This window comes from Chrysemys picta, chromosome 9, assembly GCF_011386835.1.
Source record: "Chrysemys picta bellii isolate R12L10 chromosome 9, ASM1138683v2, whole genome shotgun sequence".
Taxonomy (NCBI): domain Eukaryota; kingdom Metazoa; phylum Chordata; order Testudines; family Emydidae; genus Chrysemys; species Chrysemys picta.
This window is the reverse complement of record NC_088799.1, coordinates 48,542,210-48,561,311: the sequence shown is the minus strand read 5'-3', so window position 1 is coordinate 48,561,311 and position 19,102 is coordinate 48,542,210. Positions and strand designations below refer to the sequence as shown.

Sequence of the window (19,102 nt, the reverse complement as noted above, 5' to 3'; positions counted from 1 at the left end):
CACCTACAGTAGAATGGACATGTGCAATCACTCAAAGAACTGACAGATTTAGAAGAAGAGTTGTGCACTTAAGCTGTGGGGTTCAAGTTTTATCCTTTTTTAATACTTATTTTTCAGGACTAAGTAAAACAGTAAAAACATGCTTGTTGACACTCTCAAGTAACTACATTGGTGAGGCAAGATTTCCCTTCACAAAAGCCGTGTTGACTCTTCCTCAACATATTCCAGCCACTGGATCTTGATACACTTTGCTAAAGAGCCTTCTAGTGTTAGGTATCTTCTGCCTGTGTAGTCTATGATCAAGGCATTTCTTCACATTCTCTTTGGTAAGTAGAGTGAGCTCCACGACCACAAATTATTTATGAAATATTATCTGAATCTTTTCCAATTTTTCAATAGACTTTTTAAAGTGTGGATACCAGATTTGGACACTATATTCCAATAGTAGTCTCATCAATGACATATACCAAGGTAGCATCACCTCCTTGCTCCTACTCAGCATTTCTCTATTAACACAGCCAAGTATCGTGTTAGCCCTTTTGGCCACTGCATCACTTTAGGAGCTCATGTTCAGTTGGCTAGCTACAATGGCCCCTAAAACCTTTTCAGAGTCACTGCTTCCAGGATGGAGTCCCCTATCCTTTGTGACCTACATTCCTGTTCCCAGATGAATGTTCTTGTATTTAGATGTATTAAAATGTGTGTTATCTGATTGCATTCAGTTTCTCAAGTGATCCACATTACTCTGTATCAGTGACCTGACCTCAACATTATTTACTACCAATCTTTGTATCATCTGCAGTCTTTAAATGACTTTTTATTTTCTTCCAGGTCATTGATAAAAATATTAAATAGTATTTGGCTGAGAACAGATCCCTGTGGATGATGGTGGTTCTCCATTTACAATTACTTTTGAGATCTAAGAGTTAAGGACTTTTTAGTCCTTTGAATACGGACCATAGTGAGTTTGTATAATCTTATAGAAGCCATAATACATTATATCAGTATGATTATCTTTAACAGCCAAACATGCAATCTTGTCAACAACAATATCAGCTTCATCTGTTTTCCATTAAATCATATTTATTGGTATTAATTTTGTTTCTGACCTTTAACTATTTATTGATAGAGTACTGTATCAGCCATTCCATGATTTTGCCTGTGATTAATATCAGGCTAACCAGTCATTTGTTACTCGGGTCATCCTATTTACCCTTTTTAAATATTGACATAACTGACTGTTTTCCAGCCCTAGCTTCCATAACATACTTTATGAGTTCAGTACAGAGACTGAAGATTATAATTAACATTTGTCTACTTTTTCCTGACTTTTCAAATTGAAAAAGAAAAGTGAAAAAAAGATTTCTCCCCTTTCCTTTTTTGGCTGCAAAATGCAATAGAATAAATAATGTCTAGGATTTAGTTTTGTTAATTTTTCTGGGTTTTTTTCTTTTTTCCACTCTATAACATTTTCCTCAAGTTTGGAAAGTTACAGAGCAACAAAAGGAAAACTCTGTAACTTTTCCGAAGTTGGAGAAGTTTTGAAAAGTTACAGAGTAGCAAAAGGAAACATGAAAACTTTAAAAATGAAAAAGTGAAGGAAACCTCTGGACTTCAATCTATTGTACTCAGTGGCAAAAGCTAAAAAAAAAGCAAAGAAAAAGAGGGGGAAACAGGAGGAGGTCAGTGTGAACTAAGGTTTCAGAGTAGCAGCCGTGTTAGTCTGTATCCGCAAAAAGAAGAACAGGAGGACTTGTGGCACCTTAGAGACTAACAAATTTATTAGAGCATAAACTTTCGCGGACTACAGCCCACTTCTTCGGATGCATATAGAAGAATGCATCCGAAGAAGTGGGCTGTAGTCCACGAAAGTTTATGCTCTAATAAATTTGTTAGTCTCTAAGGTGCCACAAGTCCTCCTGTTCTTCTTTAGTGTGAACTAAGAAACCTTTAGTGCATGGCAGCTGGGTCCACACAGACAGTTATAGTATGGCAGGCTAGTCTCACTGCTTGCTGTGAACTGTTTGTATAGACGAGCCCTAACACAGTCTAGACACAGTCTTACCAAGTGGATACTAAATGCTAAAGAATCACCTCAGAAATGAGTTTCAATAAACAATTGAGAATGCTTCACAAATGCAAATGAAATACTTTGATCTTCATCTTGAGATGCTCTCATGCATTCACTAGTCTGGCCCAGTCACCAGGAGGACACTTCGCTGGGCAAGATGAACAGCAATTATGTATTATCAACATATTAAACCTCTCTCTTAAATGGTTTTCTTAATGACCTTGAACACCCATTGAATAAGATAGGTGACAGCACGGAACTCTGTGGTAGTTCACATGTGGGCTCTCGGTGCAGAAAAGCAATTGCCCATACTACTCTCTAGGATCTTCATGTGAGAAAATCACAAAGCAACCCAAGGACAGTCCAACCCATTTCTGCCAGGCTCCTCAGGCATGTTAAAAATCCACAGTGTTGAAGGCAGCTGATAGATCAAATATCAGTCTGGGCACAAAAATCTTTATCCAACATTAGGTGAGGAGCATTGATCAGCACAATAAATACAGTCTCTGTGCTGTACCCAGATAGGAATCCTGACTGACAAGGTCAAGATACTCATAGTTGTATGATCACAACCTTTTTCATATTTGTAACCAAAATTGGAAGTTTAAATTTGGGTTAATGCTTAGCAAGATTCCCAATGTGAAAATATGACTTTTTGAGCAGAGGCCAAGAGTGAGTCCTTTAAAGAAGTGGTTCTCAACCAGGGGTACATGTACCTGGGGGGGTACGCAGAGATCTTCCGGGGGTACATCAACTAATCTAGATATTTGCCTGGTTTTACAACAGGCTACATAAAAAGCACTAAAGAAGTCAGTACAAATTAAAATTTCATACAGACAATGACTTGTTTTTACTGCTCTGTATACTACATACTGGAATGTAAGTACAATATTTATATTCCAATCAATTTATTTTATAATTATGTGGTAAAAATGAGAAAGTAAACAGTTTTTCAGTAACAGTGTGCTGTGACACTTTTGTATTTTTATGTCTGATTTTGTAAGCAAGTAGTTTTTAAGTGAGGTGAAACTTGGGGGTATGCAAGATAAATCAGGCTCCTGAAAGGGTTGCAGTACCACTGCTTTAAAGCAGCTGGCATCCTGCCTTCCTTAAAGGAAACATCGACAACCCCATCAGCAAAAAGGAGAAGGATGCAGCACACAAGATGTGGCATAATGTTCTACTAATATGTCCAGAACCTCGTGAGTGACAGTGGTCTAAACCCAAGCAGGGAAAATCTATCTAGGTACCTATATGCTCCTCTTCACTGTAGTGACTGAGGACCTCCCAATTAAATAAAAACTACAACTACCAAACATTTTTCTCTCTTTCCCTTCCTGTAAAAGTAGCTTGAAAACTAGAATATGTTTTCTGCCTCATCCCTTGTCTCCTCCACATGTGTGTGAGGATTACATGAAGACATATTGTGGTAACACAAGTAAATAGGTTTTGCATTTAGTTTTGAAAGCTGTGAGGCTAGTGACCATTTTTCTCTCTCTGAAAGTGAGTTACAAAATTTGGGTCCCACTCTCAAGAAAGTTCTGTCTTCTGTTGGTCATAATTCTGGTGGAATGTAGCTGTTGTAGGAAGTCATGGTCAAGAAAGAAGAGATGATCTCTTAGATTTGGGACAATCTGATGGATCATTCTGAATACCATGACAAAAATTGAATTTGGCTCTGTAAGTGATGGGGAGCCAACACAGAGGGCAGAGCAGAGGCAATATGTTTATAGCCATCTGTGTTACTCAACAAATAGGCTGCTGCATTTTGTATTAGTTTAAGCTTATTTAGTCAGTTTGGCTTCATTCCCACTATAAGGAGTTGCAACAGTCAAACCTGGAAGGTCACAAATGCATGCACTACTATGACCAGATTTGTAACTGACAGGATGGAATTGGATTACCCATCAGAAGTGAATAATCTCTAATACACACTGATCTGTGGTAATTCCAACCCATAGCAAAAAGAACATGAGTCAAATGGCTCCCACAATGAAGGAAAGGCAGACATACGGAAGACTGGATTTATACTCAGTCAGCATACCAAATCTCGGGCCTGCTACACAAACTAATGGATTAAAAACTGGCTGACTGATAGGTCTCAAAATGTAACTGTAAATGGTGAATTGTCATCAAGTAGGTCTGCTTCCAGCGGGGTCCTGCAGGGATCAGTTCTTGGCCCTATACAATTTAAAACATTTTATCAATGACTTGGAAGCAAACAAAATCATCACTGATAAAGATTGCAGATGACACAAAAACTAGGGGAGTGGTAAATAATGAAAAGAACAGGTCACAGATTCAGACCGATCTGGATCATTTGGTAAACTGGGCACAAGCAAACAACATGTGTTTTAATACAGCTAAATGTAAACCTAGAACAAAGAATGTAGGCCATACTTACAGGATGTGGCATTCTATCCTGGGAAGCAGTGACTCTGAAAAAGATTTGGGGGTTGTGGTGGACAATCAGCTGAACATGAGCTCCCAGTGTGATGCTGTGGCCAAAAGAGCTAATGCAATCCTGGGATACATGAATGGGGGAATCTCGAGTATGAGTAGAGAGGCTATTTTACCGGTTATTTAGTACTGGTGTAACTACTGCTGGAATACTGAGTCCAATTCTGGTTCTCCCCGCCCTGGGATCCTGCTTCCTACCCCAGCCCCCTTCTTGGGCTTCTCCCTGTTGGAGGGATCCCATGCTAGCTTGTTCAACAGGTAGTGCAGACTGGGTTCCCATGGTACCCTACTACATTTGGGATTTTGTCTGGGTCCCTGGTGTATGTTGCTGAGCTCAGGACTCTGTTAGGATCTCTACAGTACCCCACTGAGTTTGGGATTCTGTTTGGGTCCTTACAGTATCTGATGAACCCAGGGTTCCGTTTGGGTCCCCTCTGTACTCTGCTGAGTATGGGACTCTGGGTCCCCACTGTACTCTCCTGACCCCTGGGTCCCCACTGTACTCTCCTGACCCCAAGGCTCCGTCTGGTTCCTCACTTTATTCTCCTGTGCCTGGGATTCAGTCTGGGTCCCTGCTGTATCCTGCTGCACCTGAGGATCTGTGTGTGTCCCCACTGTACCCTGCTGAGTTTCCCCTCTCTCGACCTGGGCCAATTCTTGTCAGGGCCAAGCATTATTTCCTCTGCCCCTTGGCTCCCACCTGCACCCAGACCAACTCTTGTTCTAACCCAGAGGTCTCAAACACGCAACCCGCGGGGCTATTTCCTGCAGCCCGCCAAGCGGCCCGCGCCTGCCCCCCCGGCCTACCTCCAGGGCAGGGGTGGGCAAACTACAGCGGCAGGATTGCCCCCCTTGAGCCCCGTGCCACTCCCTGAAGCAGCTGGCATCACGTCCCTGCGGCTGGGGGGGTGGGGAGGGTGGAGGAGGAAGGAGGGGGAGAAGAAGCAGAGGGCTGTGTGTTGCCCTGGCTTCCAGGCACCGCCCCCCTGCGCAGCTCCCATTGACCGGGAACAGGGAACCACAGCCAATGGGAGCTTCGGGGGAGATACCTGCAGGCGCGGCAAGCAGCATGAGGAGCCCTGCGTCCCCCTCCCCCAGGGGCCGCAGGAACATGGTTCCAGCTACTTCCCAGAGCGGAGTGCGACCGGGGCCGGCAGCCTGCCCTGGTCCCGGTGTACACTGCTGCCACCCTGCAGCCCAAAGCCCTCCTGCACCCTGTCCCCCAACTCCCTGCCCTGAGCCCCCTGCCTGCATCCCACACCCCTTCTGCACCCCTATTCCCTGCTCTGAGCCCGCTGCCTTCAACCCAACCCCCTGCCGAGCCCCCTGCCTGAACCCCAACCCCCTGCTGCACCCCAACTCCCTGTCCTGAGCCCCCGCCACACCCCTCATGCACCCTCTGGGGGCAGGGAGCGGACGGAATTGGGTGGGGACTTCAGGGAATGGGTTGGAATGGGGGCAGGGAAGGGATGGGAAGAGGTGGGGACTCATGGAAGGGGTGGAGTGGGGGCAGAGCCGAGGGCAGTGTGGGGGGGGGGGTGTCAGTGATGTGGCCCTCAGGCCAGTGAACTGGCCCTCGTGGTCATTTGGAGTTTGAGACCCCTGTTCTAACCTGACATGTTGGCTGATGATTTTCTCCCGTGAGGTACTTACCTTGTCAACTCCTGTTGGCACTTCCTAAGCTGGTCCCTCAGGCCTTGGGGAAAATTGTGTTCTCCCTTTCAGTCCCCCTTTGCCCTCCTTACTCTGCCTCTCAGCCACCTTACTTCCTTTCCTAGATGGTCCTAGCCCTTTTTGCAGGAGGGCTGAGAAACCCACCCAGTCTCTCCCCAGAACTGTGGGCCAAGACGACCTTTACCACCCAGACAGTCAAGCTCTCTGACCCCGTGCCTCCAGCTCAACTTCTGCAGTGGGGTAGACTTGGGTCTCGCTATGGATACAAGAGACATTCGCTGGGAGGTGTCTGTCCAAGCTATTTAACTTCAACTGGTCTTCCAGAACCAGAGTGCACCCAATACAAGTCCCTTTACTACAGTTCCTCCCACCCTAACTGCTACTATCCACTGTGTGCCCATCTCAACTCTCAGAGTGGACCCCACAGCTTGGTCCCACTGTAGTAACAGTTTAGGTAGACACAGTTCATAATTGGGCATTGATTTTTTTTTTTTTTTTTTTTTTTTTTTAAATATGCCCAGCCTGGCACAAGGGAAACAAACCCCAGAGCCTCTTGGTCCCTTCCCACTAGTATTTCCAGTAACCTGCAGGGCTCCCCAGGACCCTTGTAGGTGCTGTGCGCCTCCTGAATTTAGGACACATGGGGTATTTCCCACTTGAGGGCTTCCCCCGGGTTACCCCCTGGTGAACTCCCCTCAGTTTACTACATTGTCCTGGTCGCTTGTCTCCTTCAGCCTCGGAGAAGGCTTCAGCTCACTCCACCACTTCCTCCACTGAGGCCAGCCGGAAGCACTTTACCCAGCTCTGTGCCCCTCTGGGCAGAACCTTCAGGAACTGTTCAAGGACCACCTGATCCAGAACTTTCTCCCCTGACCCGGTCTCTGGGCAGAGACACCACCTCAAGAGGCTGCAGATGTGCCCCTCACGAGAATGGTTCCACCAGGAACCTGGGCCGATAAGCCTCTGGAGTCAGCCCTAACCGGTCCAGGATAGCTGCCTTCACCACAGGGTAGGAGTTTGCCTGCTCATCATTTATTACCCAGTAAGCCACCTGCACCTCACCATTCAGAGACTGTGCTATGTGGGCTGCCCAAATAGACTCCTCCTAGTTCACTGCCTTTGCCACACACTCGAATGTCTGGAGGAAGGCCTCCGGGTCATCTTGTGCTCAAAGGTTTGCAAGGCCCAGACCCCAGTCCCATCACCAATTGCATTACCAGGTGTGGTGCAGCCCAACCGCTTCTGTATCCACTCCTGTTGTTTGGAGTGGACTTCTTGCCACCGCTGTTGTGTAGTGAACTGGCCTCCTGCTGTTTCTGCTGATTTTTCCATCGTCTGCATCAACAAAGTCTGGGTCTGGTGTTCTTGCTGTTTCTGCATAGCGGCTATCTTCTGCTGCTTCCCTGCCACTATCAGGCTGATCACCAACTCCATCTTTCCACTTAGTATAGGGGTGGACTAAGACCCCACTTCTGGTATCATCTGTCACCAGGATGGCTGCCGATTCACCTTTGCTCCAAACATGGGCTGCCACGCCCACTCTCAGTTAAAGGGGTTTATTCTTTTACAATAAAGGTTAAACAACTAACCAATCAGAATGCAGTCTTAAGTCAGTACCTGGCCTCCAGTCTTCAGGGCAACCCCGCCCAGCTCCTGGCATCTTCCTAGCCTCAGCCAGCTCTGCTCCCCCCTTGGAGCAGCAGCCGCAGGGTTGCTTCCCTAAACCCTCCCTTGCTCCAGGGACTCACCACAGAAGTTAGTTCCACTCCTGTGTGGCCTTTGCTGCCCAGGACTCAGCCTGTCACATTCCTTCCCTCTCGGCTGCCTACTAGCAGGCCTTCATAGACCCAGGTGTAGCCCAGCTCTCTTTAATTAACGGGATTAAGCTCACCTGCTCCAGTCCAGGGGAGCAGTGCTCAGTCTATCCACAGAGACCAGCTACCCTGTGACAGGAACAAATATTTAATAATGAGCTCTTCAATCTAGCAGAGAAAGGTCTAATAAAATCCAATGGCTGGAAGTTGAAGCTAGACACATTCAGACTTGAAATAAGGCATGATTTTTTAATGGTAAAGGTAATTAATCACTGGAACAATTTACCAAGGGTGAATTCTCCATCACTGACAATTTTAAAATCAAGTTTGGATGTTTTTCTAAAAGATCTGCGCTAGGAATTAATTTGGGGAAGGTCTATTGTGAGACCAGATGATCATAATGGTCTCTTCTGGCCTTAGAATCTATGAAAGCACATATGAGCAACAGATGTTGCCCCTCGCTTCTCTCCGAGGTGCTTCCCTTTACCCTGCCTTCTGTTGTTGGCCAGGCTGAGGTTTTTGGAAAAGTGAGCTGAAGTCGCCAGATGAAGGATATTGTCTCTGCCATTGGAATAAAGACAACATAATGCTTCTTTTCATTTGATCAGGGAGAGCAAGCCTCAGAAACATTCCAGTAGACTTTGTGCTATTCTAGGGACAAATCCAAGCCATCCAAATAGTAACAGCTCCACAGCTGTATTACTTATTAGTATGATGTCACTCAAAATTCTATCCAATTACTTTAAAATGATTCAGCACATCAACGATCAATGCACATATAGGAAAGGAAAAGTCCCAGAGTTAGAACAGAAAATTTAGAAACTCTAAAACTAAAAAACATAAATTTGGGGCTTCCAGTTGTAGAATTAATTTATATTGCAAATGCTCTTTCATAGTTGGTGCCATCCAATTACAAATATATAAAAGCTCTAGGAATGGTACTTTTTCTAATTCAAGCCTGTCTAGCTGCATCAATGTAATCTGGATTAACCTATTAAAAGAATTAGTGAAGAAGTTTGAATAAGGATACATATACAAGAATGTCTTCACAACATTTGCATTGCTGCTTGCTCAGAGCATGAGTCATTTCCTATAACTCTTTCTACAGCAAAATATGCATTTGTCTCATCTAGACTCAGCATTTTATACAGTGCTACTAGGAGGCCTTAACCTACTTGTGCTTTTCTAGCTTCCAAAGAGAGACGGGAAAGTGAGCTCTTTTTTGTTTTTATGCAGTTAAATATATGCATTGCAAAGTGAGTCTGAAATCAAATTACAACAATTTAAAATCATGTGTAGGATTTTTTTAATGCGTCCTACTGGATAATTATGCATGCTAGAATGCAGTCGTCCCTTACCTCCTGTGTCAGAATCATATTAAATACATGCTTATTCACTGATATATGGTCCTAAAAATCATTTTTAAAATGAGCTACAACTTCCTTTCGTTTTACAAAGAGGCTGATCCTTAGAAGGTGGAAGAGTTCTTTGTGTCCCAGTTTTATAGCACAGTTACACTGACATAGCAGACATCGCTTCACATTTTGGCCCCAATTCCAGAAACACTTAAACATATGCTTAAGTCCTGTCCTGAATAGAGATGCTTTTCTGAATCAGGCTCTTTATTAATATGACTAAGGAACAAACTGTAAGGGTTTCATTTGACATGGTAAGACTGTATCTGTTACATAAAGAAAACACTGCAACGCAAGTCAGGAGCACAAGGGGTCTTTTGGGAGGTGATGTGTGTATAGAGATAAGGTGTTGGGCAGTCCAGGACTTTGTGTGTGCAAAGTGTTTGCTGCTGCCCATGGTTTTATGATAATTAGGTTTAGTTTTGTACCATTGTTTTAAATCAGTAACATTAATAATATGAAGAGACCTTTCTGCTTTAATAATGCTGATAGTTATTGCTTAGTGCTTCATTAGTAACATCCACTACTAGCAAACTTACATTTGCCTTTGGCAACATTAAAAATATAGTTATTCATTAAAAATTAAATACCATGTAGGTCTTCAGTTATCTGTGATGCTACGAATCAACATTATTTCCCAAACTGCAATCCATTCTAATTGGATAAGCTGTATCACCAACACTTAATCTCTGACACAAGCATCTGTGCCCTTAGAGAAGTGTATTAGACATCTTCAGAAATGAAAAATCAATCAGGATCAACTTCCAATACAGAGCAGGGGCAGATCCTCCATTGCCCTGTACTCTGTCTGGTCAAAGTGGATATTAAATGCTAGTAAATTAGAATGGTAATGATTTACACCCACTTTGCACTGGTGTAAAAATGACTTCACATAATACAGGGAATGGGGAATCAGGACCAATGTACCTAGTGACCTAAGCAAGGTTAAACTTCTTCAGTAACAACTGTATATATAGGAATTTTTACTTACTTTGGAGGGGGACCCTTCTGTGATTTTCACCAGCTGCCAGAGAATAGAGTAATGAGAACACTGTAGTGCCTGAACAACTATCTGTAATAGAGGGAACACAAAGAATGCCAATACACTGGAAGACATCAAGTACACGTCTTTAACTAAAATTTAGCTAAAGTTTATGAAGAATTTTGGAAAAGAAGTGATAATAGCTCTTGTGTAGCACTTCTCATTTTCAAAGGTATGATTTTACCCCCTAGCATCTTAGTATGAGTAAAGATCGTTTACCTCATTTGGTGGGGAAAAAAAATTGTAGGTGCTGTGAAGGAAAATTAACAGTTTCTGTCTGTCAGAGCAGAGTAAAGAAAGGCATAGGCAAGTCTGAACATGACAAAAGTATGATCCAGCATCTGGATATCTCCATGTAAAAGCATGTGTTTTAATCCATCGAATTCTTAAACTGTCAGTATGACAGCCGGGTAACATGATGCAAATCAGAGAGAACACATGTCTCATGGAGATGGCAGGGATAATATTAGTGCTACAAACAGAGATATCAGTGGGAGGTGTCACCTGAAATTCAGTAAGAAATGTAAAGGACAACTGTTACTTCCTCTCAAAATCTTGTCCAGATCAGTGATGCTTCCCACAATCAATAGAAATGAACAGTCTAGGGGCAGAGAAGCTATACTGGAAGAGCACTTAACTTTTTATTTCTCTATGCTGGAGGTTTTTTGTCAGGTATGTTATGTCTGTGGCAGCCCTAAGTGCTTCACAATTAAGTTTTACGTGAGGATAAACTGCATTTCATAAAAGCAGGAACACTAGGTGGGGAGCCACCTAAGACAGCGAATGGGAAATGCCGACCAGAGGAGTGCATGCTAAACCCCACCCTTTCCACAGAGACAGGCTTCTTAGTCTGGGCTCCAGAGAAGCAACTAGCTCTGCTTGCAATTCTGAAGCCAGGAACCTTCTTTAGAGTTAGGCACCTTAAGCCATTTTAGCAAGAAGCTACTGGAGAAGGAGGTGCCAACCTTATAGCTTTTAGACCAGTCATTAGAGCACTGGCCTGGGATGTAGGAGATCCAGGTTCAATTCCCCTCTCCACCAGAGGGGGAGAAAGGATCTGAACAGAGGTCTCCTATCCCTCAGAAGACTACTCTAAACACTCAGCTATGGGATATTCTGAGGTGGGACTCCTTCCATCTTTCCTGTTCAAACTGTACCACTGTGCACATTCTTGCTCTCTGGCCCAGTGATTGTTACACTATGGACAAATACTTAAATAGTCACTGAACCAGCATTACAGTGTAATCATAATTCTAATCTTATCTAGCATGTATGTAGCACATTCCATAGCAGAGGAGGAAACCAAGGCACAGGAAGATTAAGGACCAGATTTTTAAAGGTATTTAGGCACAGCAATGCCTAAATACCTTTAAAGACTGGGGCCTAAGTGACTTAGTTAAAGTTACACAGTGAGTCAGCTGCAGAGCCAAGAACAGAACCCAAGTCTCCTGACTCCTGTCCATGCACCTCACTAATACTGACCTTTCATTGAAAATCCCAGGAATTTAATTAAAATTAATTTCACTGTGTGACCAAAAAGCATGGTTTAAACTGTGGTATCAGGAAATTAAAGGCTAGGGCATCAACTTATTGTGCTTCTCTATGATTCTTCTACTAAAACTCATAAAGCTTAACTCCCCCAAACGATATAATGTATATATTGCTAATTGTACCTGTTCTGGCATGGCTCCATGTTCAATTCCAGTCCTCAGTAATCTGTAGCAGTTACTAAACAGATCCCATTTTGTGAGATCATGAGCACTAAAACAAGAGGTAATAAAAAGACATTAGTTGAGTTTCATGAGAAGAAAACTGTCTTTATGACTTAATCAATAGTTCAGTATTTGTTTGCAATGTTGAGACAAAAGAGCAGTTTGAAAGACACTTGTATAAATTAGTTCATACTACATTCAAATTTGAAGTTGTGCTTTCTCATAAACTAGAAATATTTACCACAAGAGATTTTTGTTAATGCAGAATTAAAATCAATGCAAATAATACACCTTTATATATACGGAGGTAGCTGAATTGTGGGCAAACTACAATGTCTCAAACTTGTCTCTAAATCAGCTTACTTCTGTGATTCTAAACACTGCTGGAACTTCAGCAGGCATTTCTCTGGCATTATGGCAGATACCCACAAGGGAAGTCAAATAAAATATTTTAAATGAAAAATAATTTTTAGGCAAAGTAAATTTAGTATTTTTCTCTAGTTATTTGCAATAAAATATTTAATTTTAAAATAGTAAACATTCTAAAATATCTAATGTAAGACAGAAGGGATCTAGTTACAGGAGACTAGAGGGGAAGAATACTGAGAAAAGCTCATGAGACCCGTCACTTCACATCAAGTTATAAGGCCCTGATCATGCAAAGAGAACCATATGGGTGGATGCCTGCACCTACATAGAAACTCACTGATTTCAATGACTTAGGCCTTGTCTAAACTACCACAATAAGTCAACCTAAATTACACTACTCCAGCTATGTGAATGTTAACTGGAGTCGACGTAGATTAGGTTGACCTACTGCGGTGTCTACACCACGCTGTGTCGAAGGGAGACACTCCCTCGTCGACTAACCTTACTCTTCTCGTTCCGGTGGGGTACTGAAGTCAACCGGAGAGCGCACTGCATTTTCACCAGACCCGCTAAATCGACCCTCGCTGCATTGATCACAGCAGCATAGATCACCCGTAAGTACAGACATGGCCTTAATGTAAAACTACACTCTTATTGTTGAAGAACTGATTGTTATACGCAGTTATAAAAACTAATCCTTTTGTACTGAAAAGTGAGGAAATATTGGGGCAGTATCTGCTATTGGTTTGTACCTACCCATATTGTCATTTAATTAAAAACTCTTGAATAGCAGAATTGTAGAAGACCCTAAAGACAAACAAACAAACCAACCCTCATAAAAGCTGAATTTCAGGTAGGCTTGGCTCCATGACAATAAGATGTGTATTATGTAAATTCTAGGCCCCCAAGTTACTGTCTCTGAATAATCTTGTTGTATACACTGACCCTGATTCAACAAAGCACAAAGACTTGTCCACACACAAAAGTTGTACCATTTGAATAATACCAACAGAGTTAAAGCGGTACACAACCTCCTAGTGTAGATGCAGTCATGCTGAAACAGTTTATTTCTGTAGGGAAGGAGAAAATAAAAATTCTGTCTTATTTGTGAATTTTCATTCTAGGACCCTCAATGACAGACAGACAGTCTTCACAGGAGTGTTCTCTGTTTCCATGGCAACTGAACTGAAGACAGACCAGATCTTTGCTTTATGCCTGGGCTTAGGTCTGCCCCTCAGGAAAAATTCTCAGAACGATAACCTCCAAAGCTGGAAAAGTACTAATTATACAAAAGTTTAAAAGTGCAATTCAACTCATCTATTTGCAGAAGACTTTTGACATGAAATTTGGGGATTTCCTGGAGGAACACCCTCTTCTCTTCCAAACTAGTTAACAAGTGAACAACAGCCAGAAGAATACCTGGTCATAATGCAATACTCTGAGGGAGGGTCAGACTGTCTGACATGGAGGGTACTAGAATGAAAATTAATTGGTAAGACAGAATTTTCCCTTTTAGTTCCCACCATGTCAGACAGTCTTTACAGTGGGATTCAGAAAGCAGTAAATCATCCCTAGGGAGGGAAGATTCAATTTATGTATGCAGAACTGAAAAGACATTTCAGGGTTACTAGGGCACTCTGTTTTGTAACATCCTTCTACCACCAAATGCTGCATTAGCAGGGAGAGGATGGCAACGGAAAGTGAGGATTTAAGGCCATGTATAAGCTTTACAGGCCCTCCTCAAAAGTTTGCAATGACAAAGAAATTGAGGGTGGGGTAAATAATGAAGGGGACAGATCACTGATTCATAGAGATCTGCATTGCTTGGTAAAATGGGCACAAGCAAACAATGTGTGTTTCAATAAAGCTAACCATAAATGTATACATTTAGGGACAAAGAATGTAAGGCATACTTGCAGAATAGGAAACACTATTCTGGGAAGCAGTGACTCTGAAAAAGATTTGGGGGTCGTGATGGATAATCAGCTGAACAGGAGCTCCCAGCATGATGCTGTGTCCAAAAGAACAAATGCAATCCTGGGATGCATAAATAGGAGAATCCCGAGTAGGTGTAAAGAGGTTAATTTACCTCTATACTTGACACTGGTATGATCGCTGCTGGAATGCTGTGTCCAATTTCAATACCCCCAATTCAAGAAGGATGTTGATAAATTGGAGAGAATTCAGAGAAGAACACAAGAATGTTTAAAGGATTAGAAACATGCATTCTAGTGAAATACAGCTCAATCTATTTAGTTTAAAAAAGAGAAGGTTAAGGGGTGACTTTGTCATAGTATATTACTATCTACCTGGGGAACAAATATTTAATAATGGGCTCTTCAGTCTAGCAGAGTCAGCTATAACATGATTCAATGGCTGAAAGTTGAAGCTAGACACACTCAGACTGGAAATAAGATAAATGTTTAATAGTGAGGGTAATTAACCATTGGAACAACTTACCAAGGGTCATAATGGAGTCTCTATTACTGACAATGTTTAAATCAAGATTGGATTTTATTAAAAAAAGATATGCTGTAGGAATTATTTTGGGGAATTTCTCTGGCCCTGCTATACAGGAGGTCAGACTAGGTGATTACTATGGTCTCTTCTGGCCTTGGAATCTCTAAAAGATGAGTGTCTCTCTCTGCCCACAAGACCACTGCTCTTTTCATATTGGTAATGGCAGTTGTACTGGAGGCTTTGAATGCCTCTGCTATATGCACCTTTATTCCTTTGTAGGCTCTGTTCACACCAACTTATGCATTTCCACTTCCTTAGAATGCATGGATTCAGCCAGTACAGTAACAATACAATTTCCTATTATATGAGGAAAATTGAGATGACCTTGGAGATGGAGGCATGGTTAGTTCATAGTACAATCGTGTATCATAGAACATGTAAACTGAGGTTTCACGGAGAGCACACTAAGCTTCAACCCCCACTGGGGGCAAGGAGGTGGTGAGCAGGCAAGATAACTTCAGTGAGAAGAGGAAGATGTACCAACTGCAAAGCTGAAAGGTGCTGTTGTTAGGACCTACAGCCCACAGAGTAAGATCATGACAGGAATTTGCATATTGGTACCAATGACATAGGGAAAGGTATACCCCAAAATAAAAAAAACAGTGTAAGAAGGTCAGAAAAATGTCATCATGGCTAAACAACAGAGTAAAAGAGGCAGTTAGAGGCAAAAAGGCATCCTTTAAAAACTGGAAGTCAAATCCTACTGAGGAAAATAGAAAGTCGCACAAACTCTGGCAAGTCAAATGAAAAACTATATTTAGGCAGGCCAAAAAAGAATTTGAAGAGCAACTAACAAAAGACTTAAAAGAAACAGCAATTTTTTTTTTAAGTGCATCAGAAGCAGAAAGCCTGCCAAACAGTCAGTGGGGAAACTGGACAATCGAGGTGCTAAAGGAGCACTCAAGGAAGACAAGGTCATTGTGGAGAAGCTAAATGAATTCTTTGCATCGGTCTTCACTGCAGGGGATGTGCAGGAGATTCCTACATCTGAGCCATTCTTTTTAGGTGACAAATTTGAGGAACTGTCCCAAATTCAGGTGTCAACAGAGGAAGTTTTGAAACAAATTGATAAATTAAACAATAACAAGTCACCAGAACCAGATGGTATTTACTCAAGAGTTCTGAAAGAAATCAAATATGAAATTGCAGAACTACTAACTGTGGTATGTAATCTATCACTTAAATCAGTGTCTATACGAGATGACTGGAGGATAGCAATGTGACCCCAATTTTTAAAAAAGGCTCCAGAGGCAAACCTGGCAATTAGAGGCCGGTAAGCCTAACTTCAGCACGAGACAAAAAGGTTGAAACTATGGTAAAGAACAGAAATTATCAGACACATAGATAAACACAATGGAAGAGTCAACATGGCTTTTGTAAAGGGAAATCATGCCTCAACCAATCTATTAGAATTCTTTGAGGGTCAACAAACATGTGGACAAGGATGATTCAGTGAATGTACTGTACTTAGACTTTCAGAAAGCCTTTGAAAAGGTCCCTCACCAAAGGTTCTTAAGCAAATTAAGTAGTCATGGGATAAGAGGGAGGGTCCTCTCATGGACCAGTAACTGGTTAAAAGACAAGAAACAAAAGGTAGGAATAAACAGTCAGTTTTCAGAATGGAGAAAGGTAAACAGCGGGATCTCCCAGGAATCTCTATTGGGACCAGTGCTGTTCAACATATTCATAAATGATTTGGAAAAAGGGATAAACAGTGAGGTAGAAAAGTTTGCAGTGATACAAAATTACTCAAGATAGTTAAGTCCAAAGCAGACTGTGAAGAGTTACAAAGGGATCTCACAAAACTGGGTGATTGGGCAGACCAAATTAAATGTTGGTAAATGCACAGTAATGCATATTGGAAAATATAATCCCAACTCTATGCACAAAACTATGGTGTTTAAATTAGCCGTTACCACTCAAGGAAGAGATCTTGGAGTCATTGTGGATAATACTCAGGAAACATCAGCTCAATGTGCAGCGGCAGTCAAAAAAGCTAACAGAATGTTAGGAACCATTAAGGAAAGGGATAGATAATAAGTCAGTAATTATCATAATGTCACTATATAAATTCATGGTATGTCCACACCTTGGATACTGTGGGCAATTCTGGTCGCCCCATCTAAAAAAAAAGATATATTAGAAATGGAAAAGGTACAACAAAGGGCAACAAAAATGATTAAGAGTATGGAACAGCTTCCATATGAAGAGAGATTAAAAAGACTGAGACTGTTCAGTTTGGAAAAAAGAGGACTACAGGGTGGTATAATAGAGCTATATAAAATCACAAATGATGTGGAGGAAATGAATACTGAAGTATTATTTATCCCTTCACATAACACAAAAACAGGGGTCACCCAATAAAATTAATAGGCAGCAGGTTTAAAACAAACATAAGGAAGTACTTCTTCACACAGTGCACAGTCAACTTTTGGAACTTGTTGCCAAGGGATGTTGTGAAGGCCAAAAGTATAACTGGGTTAAAAAAATAATTAGATAACTTCACGGGGAATAGACCATCAATGGCTATTAGCCAAGATGGTCAGAGATGCAACTCCATGTTCTGGGTGTCCCTAAGCCTCTGAGTGGCAGATGCTGGGACTGGATGACAGGGGATGGATCACTTGATAATTGCCCTGTTCTGTACATTCTTTCTGAAGCATCTGGCATTGGCCACTGTCAGAAGACAGGATACTGGGCTAGATGGACCATTGTTCTGACCCACTATGGCCATTCTCCTGTTCCTATGCTGGAAAACTGATAAAGTTGGTGGTCCTCAGATATCTTGTTATATGAAGATGATGAGATTCTTATGGGTTTCTTACAGAGCTACATTCTTGCAGTCACTGGACTTGTCTTTCCAAAAAGTGTTGGCCTTGAGCCCCATGGTCAGGCTATGTTGTAAAAACACCAGAATGTCCTTTGCTTCAGCTGACTTTGCCTTGATGTGTATCCCATATAACCCTGATATCTCATCAGATTATACATATACATGATTTTGAATTTCCTCTAAAATGCTGGGAAGATGTTAATCACTTTCTTAGGAGTAGCTGTAGTTACTTCCTCTCAGCTTCCCAGCTGATGGGTTAGGCAGCACTGTATACTGGTTCATGAGAGATCCCTGGTGGGTGGGTGTGCGTGCTGCAAGCTTGAGAGGAGGTTACAGTTATATCTGTTGGAGAACTAAGACTTGAGAGTTAACAAGAAGGTGACTTTAATCACTTTGGTCTGTTCCTTCACCATCATCTTTACCACCTTTACTCTCAGAAGCTTGGGGGCTAGGGGACGAAAGGCATAAAGAAAGCCCTTTAGCTCACTTCTGAGATAAGGGGATCACTGCCTCTGCTTTTGAATGTCTCTTCCTAATGTTTTACCTCTTTTGGTTTTCTAACTGGACTTGGATGCAAATAGGTTAATCAATAGGATTTCAACCTGTCCTGTGATGCACTGAAAGGCTAGGTAATCTAGACTGCAATCCTTTGTTTCTAAGTGTGTCTTGCTGAGCCAGCTGACTCACTCGCTTCTTGGTGTAGAACCCTGAAGAATAGAGTGAGAGTTTCTATTCAAGACATGAACAAAGCTACTTCTCTAAGCAGTGCTGAATGTTTTCTCCCTTCTTATCAGTTACATACAGACCATGATTCTCAAGAGTCATCTGCTGGAAATGGAGATGTGCGTTAGATGGTCCTTAGCATGAGACAGGTTATATTCCATGTCACCTTGTGTGGCCATGAGTATCCCATACATGGAGTCTGTTGGAATCTGTTTTGCTGGCCAGCTTCTTTCGGCCTGACATCAGGTAGTTGTTAAATAATATTAAGAATGAATTCACCAAGGGATACTAGTTCTGGATCTGGACCAAGATCTTTATATACGGATTTGCTGGCTGGCAGTGAAGCAAGAATTGTTCTGGGTTATCCACGTATGAAACCAACAACCCCAGAAGCTCAGTCAGAAACTCTAATCTTAGGAGAGATATGCTAATGTTTGGCAAATCAGACACTATCTTCTGCCATCTCCCTTCT

At 42.2% G+C, this 19,102-nt stretch overlaps 1 protein-coding gene across 8 annotated transcripts in view; it reads right to left on the bottom strand.

Moving 5' to 3' along the window:
- Positions 1-19,102, bottom strand: part of STAG1 (STAG1 cohesin complex component) — a 391,540-nt gene that overhangs the window by 87,771 nt on the left and 284,667 nt on the right. For all 8 annotated transcript variants that reach the window (XM_065557025.1, XM_065557022.1, XM_065557021.1 and 5 more), the window contains 2 exons: positions 12,150-12,237; positions 10,426-10,506 (listed from right to left, as the gene is read on the bottom strand). In XM_065557025.1, coding sequence (XP_065413097.1) covers positions 10,426-10,506; positions 12,150-12,237 — 169 coding nt within the window. The remainder of the gene's footprint in view (positions 1-10,425; positions 10,507-12,149; positions 12,238-19,102) is intronic.